Source organism: Erigeron canadensis, chromosome 8 (genome assembly GCF_010389155.1).
Source record: "Erigeron canadensis isolate Cc75 chromosome 8, C_canadensis_v1, whole genome shotgun sequence".
Lineage (NCBI taxonomy): Eukaryota > Viridiplantae > Streptophyta > Magnoliopsida > Asterales > Asteraceae > Erigeron > Erigeron canadensis.
In genome coordinates, this window is record NC_057768.1 from 3,451,143 (window position 1) to 3,462,174 (window position 11,032).

General features: G+C 33.6%; 1 protein-coding gene across 1 annotated transcript; it reads right to left on the bottom strand.

Moving 5' to 3' along the window:
* Positions 1-278: 278 nt before the first annotated feature.
* On the bottom strand, positions 279-6,159 carry LOC122609857 (DNA (cytosine-5)-methyltransferase CMT3-like). Its single transcript, XM_043782801.1, is given in 22 exon segments — positions 279-656; positions 774-877; positions 1,314-1,383; positions 1,458-1,501; positions 1,592-1,696; positions 1,765-1,886; positions 1,975-2,062; positions 2,154-2,240; positions 2,426-2,494; positions 2,570-2,899; positions 2,982-3,048; positions 3,126-3,184; positions 3,678-3,941; positions 4,019-4,044; positions 4,047-4,083; positions 4,159-4,349; positions 4,425-4,524; positions 4,604-4,723; positions 4,826-4,933; positions 5,059-5,185; positions 5,273-5,310; positions 5,938-6,159. Coding segments are annotated over 22 exon segments (2,550 nt in total). The 3' UTR covers positions 279-484.
* Between the last annotated feature and the right edge of the window lie 4,873 nt (positions 6,160-11,032).

Below are 11,032 nucleotides of genomic sequence, written 5' to 3' on the forward strand. Positions count from 1 at the left end.
TACATGGCTATTTAAGAACCCTGGCTCTAGCCATGGGTTGTTTATTTTCAAACTTAATCAACCGATTTCAGATAGCGACAAAATTAGCAAAGGAGGCACCAATGATAACGACAGCAGTAGCATTAACAAGTATCATTCATCAGGCATTAGCCTGGTACCCCAATAATGCTACCTTTTTCTTTATGTATGAAAAATCGAATAGGCATCATACATACACAAACTACATGTACAAACCAACAATAGAAATTTAAGATTGAAACTCAATGCAAACAACTCTGTACCTCATTAGATTTGGTTACTTCAAGGAGAGAAACCAAATGAGCATTTGCTTAGATTGGGAAAATAATCCAACAATTACAATGAGCAAAATGTAACTAAAAAGTTACAAAAAAAAAAAAAAAAAATTGACATAGAACTATAGAAGACATTGTGTTCATTACACTTCGCCAATGCAAATAATATTCATATCAATAATAAGAATCACCTACTGATTCTCCTCAATCATAGGAGCGGATGCGGCTGTCTCTAGATCAGGAAACTTCTTGGGTAATGTAAATGTGGGTCCTTTACAGGCAATACCTTTGCATGACATCGCAAGGGAGTACCCCAATGCCCTACCAACTGGAACAGCCACAGCATTTCCGACTTGCTTATATCTGGGAAGACAGTTTATAAAATAAATCAAATTTATATAATTTTAAAAGATAAATTTTGTGGGGAATGTTGTATGTTATGAAGTTATTGAAGTGATAATGCTTCCATGGTTTCAATACCTTTCTTTCACTGGACCAACAAGCTTGTAGTAGTCAGGGAAACCTTGGAGCCTGGTATTTTCACGAATGGTCAACACACCGTCCTGGACAGGATGAAGGATTGCCTGAACAAAGTTGAAAATGTTAAAAGTTAATTCAAAACTCCCTCAATATGCTGTTGTAGAATAGCAATGATCCGTTAGAGTTATATCACATGGCTGGATTAAGATGGTTTTAGTCGACCTATTCCGTAGGAGTCTACTGCAGAAGTGTCGCATGTTTGTTTACTTTTTCATTCTAGGACGTGATTTACGTACTGTTTGTTTAGGTTGTTGCTTTTGATATGGGTCCTGTATAAAGGCATGTACTTTAGTTGAATAAACATCCAGCTATTATTCTACATAATTTCTCTTATACTACTACATACATATGCATATTACTCTTTTCATTTATACTCATATTCTTTCACTCCTGCAAGTCTCTGATTTAGCCAAGAGGAAAAAAAGTTAACAGACATGCTAAAAATGGATCCTAAAAATATTATGTATATGGCATCTATACCTGATTGTGAGGTTCTGCCCTGGTGACAACTGTCGGTACAATTTCGTCCCACCAGAGACAACCGAAGGGTCTGCAAAAAATTGCAAGTACAGTAAACAAAAAGATATATGTATATATAAACTCAAAGCCAAGTAAAAAGGTTACTTGGACGATTTCCCATCAACATATGACATTGCATAATCGGGGACCTAACATCAATAAAAAAAAAAAAAAATATCAACCCAATATCATAAAATATTTATCAGCAAATTCATGTTTCCACAGTACTCCAAACTCACCAAGGGTTTTCCTGAAGGTAATTTCACCCTCTCAATATTGGGATCAAATTCAACAGTATTGTCACTTTTGACACGAACACCAGTCAAATCTCGAAAATTTGCCCCCTAAATTTAAAAGCAAAAGAATTACAGCATATAAAATATAAAATTATGCAACTAAGAATTAAGCAAACCTTTTTTTTGGGAATTTGACAAACACGTTGGTAATCATCATTATTGCATTTGTATGGTAAATGGTCATACAAACAATGACCGACAGAGTCTGCAGATATTGGACCCGAAAACCCCGGCATTTCTAAAGAAACAAAAATAACAGCAGTTAAGAATGGCCCATATATATATATACACACATTAACCAAAAAAGCATAAAATAAGAAAAGTACCTTGTTTTTTAAGCCTTATGAATTTTTGAAATTCTGTTTTTGGCAACTCTCTGTATGGAGTTTCATCTTTTTTCTCATCATTCATCACCTAAAGGTGTATTTACAAAAATTCTTAATAAGTTTATTTGCAATCTTCAATTTCATGTCCAAACAACTACTCCGTACTACTTAGTACTTACAGGAGGAAGATCAGAAATAGCATCCCCTAGGTATAATTCTTTTTCCAACACAACAGCACTTGGGTCATCATAAGTAACAGCATTTGACTAAGATACCATGAAATTGTTTATAAAATAAAAATTAGAAAAAGGTATATAAAAAAGAAATTCAAGTTATGAAGAAACAAAACAAAACAAAACAAAACAAAAAAAGAAAAAAAAAGAAAACTCATATAAGCAACTAAAGTGATGCTAATGCATTTAGCACATAAAAAAAGACCAGCAAATCATACCTCAAATTCAACCGGATATAATCCTCTCGAAACTACGTTATGGGTAGGTAACAGGTATTGTGGTAGTTTCTGAAAACCATAAATTATAATGAATAGACTGTTAATACAAAATCAGCAAAGAAACTTAGAACAAAAAAGCCTCACCTCAGCAGGTCGGGCAGCCCACATAAACATCCGCATTCGGAATTGTGGAAGCCCGTACATACCAGCTGTCATTAGCCCAACACGTGCTTGGTAGTTCATTGATACTAATCGGCCGAGTGAATATCTTCCCAAGTATCCTTTTGAAAATTTAACAATATCAACAACATTTTCCATCAATGCAAACCTTGGTTTTAAAAACTCTACAATATCCATGTACACAATTAGTTGTTTGTTTTTCTCATCTTCTAATGGTTTTTTAACATTCCTAAAACGATTGAAGCCACTAATGCCTTGACAAGGTGGGCCTCCACAGATGACATCCGCATCTCCCTGAAACAATCATAAGGACAATCAAAAACCAAAAATTTCAAATAATATCTATCCGCTAGTACAAGGAAAAGTTTGTACATACAGGTAGAGGCAAAATCTTGGTTGCAAAACCTTGTTTCACAAATTGCTTCAACTTCTCCTCACAATCACTAAAAGGTAATATGATGTTAGCAACTTAAATTTGTATACAAAAAACATAAAAGCATATAATAATTTAACAATATACCCCAGGCCATCTTCAGGCTCCCATGTGTCTTCTTCTGGGCCATAACCCTTCCAACGAATCTGGTAATACACAATAAACAATATAATTCAAGTCTTTACTTTGACAAATGACAAGACAGAGCTTATTAAGAATGTACAAAATGACAATCATTTTTATAGATCGTAACTTAAACAGAAAACAGTTTCAATAAACTTACACATCAAGACAAAAAGCATAGTGGGTCCATAAAAAAGATAAATCAAAAGACATGTTAGATATCTTTTCAAAACATCTACAAAGTAAGACATTCTTAAATGCATAGCTACCATTATAGATTGTCAATTGAATATTTCTAATCATATATACGTAGAAGCTTCTATCAATTCATACATGTTAAACCTCACTCAGCATCCAAGATCTTTTTCAAATAGATAATATATTCACAGAGTTCGTACTTAACATCAATATATTGTTTGCCCAACTACAAGAATACAACTTATTAAGTGTGGTATTGAATAAATAATAATAATGATGCCAATAATAATACATACTATTGAGTGCATAACAGATTACCTTGAAGTAAAGCCCAGTTGTTTTGATATTCTTTGGATCACCATAGCGAATTGACAGAATATTCTCAACTTCAAATGCATCATCATCCAACACATCATCATCTTCAGCATCATCAGCTGCTGCATTTTCGATTTCATGATTCTCAACACTCACACAGTTGCTACTACATTGTATATCACTACTCCCAATCAAGGAAAAACGCTGACAAAGCTTTTCCCACTCTTTTAGTAACTGCAGGAAATTTTCAGCTCGCTCATTCCTCACCTGCATAAATTAATTATGAAACACAATTAATAAACAAAGAGAAAAAATGCATTAATAAATTTAGCTAAGAGACAAACCTCTGTCTCTGGGTGATTGAGTTTAAACTATCACAGGCATTCTTAGAAAAATCTACGGCCCATTTCTATAAACAAAAAAAATCAGTTAGCACGATATTCGCAATTGTCATTCAAAAAAGTGATAGGTAAACAATCCCTACAGTGATAAGATTCACAGCTGCCATATTAGCTCCCAAGCACAATCCAGTTGACATTGCACCACAACCAGAATAAAGATCTAGCAACCTCATTTCAGATCTTTTGTCCTCTTTAATTTGTGAAACCTGAATAACCGATGCAATAGAATTGCACTCTAATGTCGAATCAGACTCATCGTCAGCTGCCTTGTTATCTGCATACGGATACATTGAATGATAACCCATTTAAGTTAATATGCTGATAACATACAATTAGGTTAGACAATTACCAGTAGGTAAGTTTTGATAAGACGAAAATGGAACTTGATACAACATGTCATAATAAAAATCTCCATCTAAAAGCATTGCCCTCTTCGTAGCTACATCCGCCTAAAAAACCAGATCCAAAAAGTTAAGCAATGATACATTGGTTATAATTTTGCAAAAGTACCAAAAAACAATCCCATACATCTAAAGGAACTCGAACTATTTTTAGTTTCTCTAAAAGGCATCCAAGAGGATTATCATCCTTCACTTCAGAAAGAAAAATGCGCTTAGCATCAATAAGGTCAGAATGCTTCTCTATTATCTGCTTCCCTATTATCTGAAACGGTAATCAAACCAAGTGTGAGTTAGAATAGAGGCCAAACGTCAAAAAAAATATCACCAAAAGTCATTAATAAACATTTACCGTATCCTTAGCCCTATAAAACCATTGCGCACGAAAGTACGGTTCACCATCCACTCCTTCAAACAATTCAATAATTCTACATATGTAACTTTCTACCGTCTCTCCAGCCTTAAAAATCAGAAAATGAATCATGGTTAACAAACTAAATCATATTAAATGTGTCTACCAGGTCATGGGTTACTACAAAATTGCAGCCATGTATAAAAGTGAACGATATACATAAAAAGGCTTACATATACATAGCCATCATCTCCCAGATTAAAAGGTACACGTCCGTCAACAAGTGCTTTAGTGTAGTGGCGTCTAGCTTGAATAATATCTTTGGGAGGCTCATTCCTTCGGTTAAAACAAACATTCCATTTAAAAAACAAAAAAAAACAACCAAACCAACAACAACATAAATGTACAAAAATACATTAACAAACTAAAAAAAATGTAAAAACTTACCCTCTTGGTAATCCCATAGTTCCAGTCTTCACTATCCTCTAAACCCACCAAAACAAACAAACAATTAAGTACAGTTTTCAAAAACCTCAAAACAACATTCATAAATCATTTTTTTATTATTTCTATAATAATAATATGCTCCTATTTTCCTTTGGTAGATTTATTATGGTATAATGATGAAACAAAGAAATTGCAAATTACATACATAATCACTTAATGTTATATATATAACAGGGGCGCAACTACACTGACACAAGGGGTAGCCTGGGCTACGGGTCCGCTAAATTCATGTGGTTAAAATTTTTCGAAAAATGATGTATTTTTTATTAGTGCTACGGGTCAAATAAATATGGATACCGGTCTTGTAACCAACTTTAAACTTTTGAAACATTTTTTTATCAATAACACTTATAATGATGTATCCGTACAACTAAATAATAAAGAAAAACTACTAAAAATGCCAAAAATTCTAAAAAATTCATTAAAAATAGCAAAAAATCTGTTAAAAAATGCTAAAAGTTGTAACAATTTAGTCGTTCTCGTTACTTTATGCCGATACAATGCTAGTGGAAAAAAAAATTGTGCTACCGGTCACTTCCGGTTCTGGTTTCGCCATTGATATATAATCGATAAGATTGTATAATTTGTAGAGAAAAAATACTTACTTCTCTCGACAGATATCGATGAGGCCATTTAGCCCGTGCTTGGGCATCAGAAACAGGGTCACCTGTCAAAATACTCTGCTCTTCTTCAACAATGGCCCGAACTTCAACCGAATCAGCAACAGCATTGGAAGAAGAAGCTTCTGATGGTTTAGACTTCTTGTAAGATTTAGTGGTTTTAGGGGCAGCAGTTGATTTTCTTTTGCTTTTTCTTCTTCCGGCCATGGCCGTACGTGAGCAAGAGAGGGGGAGAGGGGGTACGATTTGAGGGGGGTAATATTTTGGGCTTAAACCCTATTTAATATACGCAAAAGGGCGGAATGTGAGTGTGAATGGGGTTTTTGAATTTATTTGAATATTGCTTAATATTTTGGGTAAATTGAGAGTTTCCCTTTTTATTTTTGATAAATATATAAGTTTTTTAAACAAATTTAATTTTAATTTGTTGATGAAAGTATATCATCAATTTTTATCTTTGCGGTATTAATCATGTTTTAAAATACTATGCGATGCCGCTGGACTTTGGAAAAAAACGCTGGTTAAGTAGCGGTACCGTGTTATTACATGAATATATGATTCATCTCAAGTGTTTCTTAGTTCGGCTGAAAGTGCAAACCACCGTTGTCGTTTTAGAGTGAGCGCTTTTTATGTTAATTGATTATTAAATTCAGTAACGTATGTGTGTTATTTTGGTATACCATGTGAGCAACTTTAGGGAAAGGAAAGGACACGCGTAAGGTTTTTTTTTTTTAAGGATAGTTTTGGAATTTTAAGGATAAAGTGTTTGATGATAATATAAATTAAAAGGGTAAATTAGAGATTTTAAAGATAGAGTGTTAAATTTTTTAGGGTAATTTGTTTATATAGATAGTATAGATGGTGTTGTACAATAAGATTAGTGGTTTATGGTTAATAAATACCAATTAGTTGATTAGAATTTCTTTGAAAATAAAATAATGATGTCAGTTTAACAAAGTGTTTTAATATTATACATACATATAGATATCATTGACGGTAGATTTAGTTTTTTTAATTTATGAGATTGGATTTCAATCATAGTTGTATAAATTTCTCAATTTAAACTGAATGATAATAGAAATGTGGATAAAAACATAAGTTAACAACTAACGTTCCTATTTTTCAGCCGCAATATTTTTGTTGTGTGATTTTTTTATTTTCTTGTACGTCAATTTGTTTCACTGTTACATATATTCATTTTGATTTTGAGATGATGTTTATTTTGGTCATTTATACATGTATAAAAAGAATATATTTTATAATGTATTTAAGGGTGGAGGGCATAATGAGAAATCAATCCACACCAACTCAAACCGACCACCTATAATATGTTGTCGGGTCGTTTTAAACCATCAAATTAAAAATACATCAATTTTTATATATATATAAAAAAATATACTTTATAATGTATTTAAGGGTGGAGGATGTCATGACTCATGAGAAACCAATCCACGTCAACTCAAATCGACCACTAATAATATGTTGTCAAGTCATTTTAAATCATCAAATTAAAAATACATCATTCTTATAAGGTGTCATGATAAATCATGTACTTAATTATAAGTAAAAATAAAAAGTTTAATTGTTCTTCTTTTAAACTCAATTTATGCAAACAAATGGTCGAATTCATATTTCCATGACATATGGAACCGTCATAAGTGAAGTGTGAAACTCGGTTTGTGAAACCATATAATGTGAAATTGAACATAAACGATGAAAACAATATTCACTAAACCAAATGGAAGCCGAAGCCCACCCCCATCCCCTTAATGCTATTTGTTTGGTTTAAAAAAATAATAATTTATCAATGAATTTGTTATTTTAAGTATGTTCATAAAAAAATAATTGTTTTAATTATAGTTATTTGTTTAAATTTGATATAATGTGTTTTTTTATTTGAAAACAGTATGATCAATAATTTATTCTACTCGAATAAATTTGACGAATAAAGGAATTGACATCCCTTCAGTTCTTTGTCCTTTATGTGCGTTCGGAACTGAAACCGTCTGTCATTCATGTTAGAATCGTAACATTGCATAACTAGAGCTCAGAATATTACGAAAATTAAATAGCACATGATGGAATTATCGTAGGCAACTAAATGAAAATAAATGAATTCGGTGAATTCAACAAGTTTAAGACTAGAACAACACAAAATGCATAAGGAGCAAGTAGCCATCAAAAGTTTACAAAACAATCTAAGAGATGGCGAAAGATCCTAAGCATAATGCAAAAGGAGGGCATGTGAATCCTTGATCCATGTAAGTCTAAGCCCGAGTCCAAACAATCTATCAAATCATGCATCTTGTCTTGGGTTCACCTGGTTACCTGAAAAGTGTACTAACAAGTCAACACAAGGTTGGTGAGTTCGTAGAAATGGTTCATAAGGAACCATTGTCGATAGTCTCAATGTCATGATATAACAAGATCATATGGAGTATAATAGTAGCATGTAATAAATGAGCTCAAGTGATTGAAATGTCCAAGTCACGTATCGTATGTATGCATGTGCCATGATGAATATCAAATGTAAGTCAACCATGTCACGTAAAGGGTTTGCATGTGTGTAATTCGCATAGATAAGTGAGCTTGCGTGTAAAGCGCGTAAATAAGTATACATTGCGTGTAAAACGCATATATAAGTATACGTAGCGTGTAAAGCGCATAAATAAGTATACTTTGCGTGTAAAGCGCATCAATAAGTATACGTTGCGTGTAAAGCGCATAAATAATATACGTTGCGTGTAAAGCGCATAAATAAGTATGCTTTGCGTGTAAAGCGCATAAATAAGTGTACGTTGCGTGTAAAGCGCGTAAATCATGAGTAACAAACGTATATGTCCATTCCAACACAACCCAATATCCATCCATTCCACTACACAACACGTACCTACACTTCGGAGGATTTTACTTTCATCAAGTTCTAGATGCTTGTATACAGAGTCACCCGTAGCCTTCCCACCACATCTAAAACCCTTTGAGAAGCATAATCGACTTCCATGTAGGCACAACTATCCTAACTAATCATGATATCACAAACATGCGCAAAACCAACCAAGTAATGGATAAACCGTCAAGTAAGTCAATCAGACAATCAAACGACTAACAAGTAGTTGTACACTTTCCAGCCCGAATCTCAAGCGAGTAGGGAGCTACGAAACTCACCTTAGCCTTAGATGTCGTTAGAATGAGCTTAAACGGGTGAGTGAGGAGCACAACGATCACAAACCTATTACATCAACATCTCATCATCACATTATATCTTAAAGTATGCCTAGTACATTTGGTTAAAGATATAAAAGTTTTGGTTGAACACGAGTTGAGGTTTGACACTAAATTTTGACGGCGGAATCAAAGCGTTACACGTGCCTTGTTATGGATCATTAAAATGTAAGAATGAATTTGGGTTAAGCAATTAAGGATTAGACACTTTAGAACACAAAATATACATAATTAGCAAATATGTGGCACGTAGGAAATGCATGTGGCACGTATTTAGCTTTTTCAGATTTTTGGGCAAATATGTGGCACATGCATACATGCATGTGGCGCATATTTGACTCTGTTCGGGCTTTACACAAAAACTGTGGCACATGCATTACTACATGTGGCACATATTTAGCATTTCAGATTTTTGACAAATATGTGGCACATGCATACATGCATGTGGCGCATATTTGACTTTGTTCGGGTTTTACACAAAAACTGTGGCACATGCATACATGCATGTGGCACACCTGGGCATGTTCTTGCTTAAAACGGGTTTTCACATCAAAATCGACCTGAACTTGTTTTCAAGCTCGAATAGACGTTTTTGAACATAAACAAACATAACCCATCAAATAATTTCGATCCATAACATCATTTCTTGTCTAAAATTGTTCATGACCCATTTCGAAAACTAGAAACCCTAAATCAATCCATTTTGGGTTTTGAAGCTAGGTTTGACCCATGTGAGACTTCCAACATAATTTTGTTCATAAATGGACATATCCCAAACCATAATCCGACCCATTTCATCAATAAATGTCCTTAATCGATTTTGACCTAATTAAAGTAAAATAAAACCTAATTTTTGACTAGCTAGAGTTTTGATCCGATTTTGACTCAAGGTTTGTTGGTTATGATTTGAAACAATATTTATTACAGGAAATAATGATTATGAGAGAGATTTAGCTTACCAAAAGTCACCACCAAAGCTCAAACCCGAAATTTGACCCAAATGGAAGAATTCTTGCACTTAAAGAACCCAAATTTTGATATAAGGAGTAAATGATAATGGAGATGTTGTTTCTACCCCCAATTTAACCCAAGAACATTAAATGATACTAGAATTTAATGAGAGAGAGAGAGGTGAAAGCATTTGTGTGTGTGTTCTTGCAATTTTTGAGAAAGAGAGTGAAAAATAATTGTGATTGGTGGATGGAAGGAAGTGCGAGGATTGGGGGATAAGGTTGGGTCATGGGTTGGGTAAATGGGTTGTGGTTAGACCCATGGAATGACCCGTTAACATTACTAGTTCATTGAGTATTACTCATATATTGACTCATCAAATAAGTTGCTCCATCTACCCGTTTAACATGTGTCACACCCCTAAATCCGGGGGCGTGACATTCATGAGATCACAATACAAGATATAGCGAACGACCACAAAACGCATCGTTTTTGAAATACATTTAGAAATAACATTGTTTGACAAAGTTGATAATACAATACTTGAAACGAAATTCATTATTTGAAAACATCAGATTATTATTAAACAATATAATAAAGATAGAGACTTTAGCAAATTGATAAGTCAATTCCTAAGGTCTGAGCTATGGGGCAGCTTCCCATAATGCATGCAAATAGAAAGCTTTCCAAGTCATAGCAAATCGTCTAATTACCTGAAATACATGCTAAAGAGTGTCAACATAAAGTTGGTGAGTTCCATAGGTTTTTATATAAAAGTAAGTATTATGAACCACAAGAATTTACGTAGCCATTGTCTAATTACAATGCTAAAGAAAAAGTACGTATACATTGAACTAAGCTCACGAAACGAAACTCGACAGTGGTGTGCCTCAAGTAAGTACTTGTT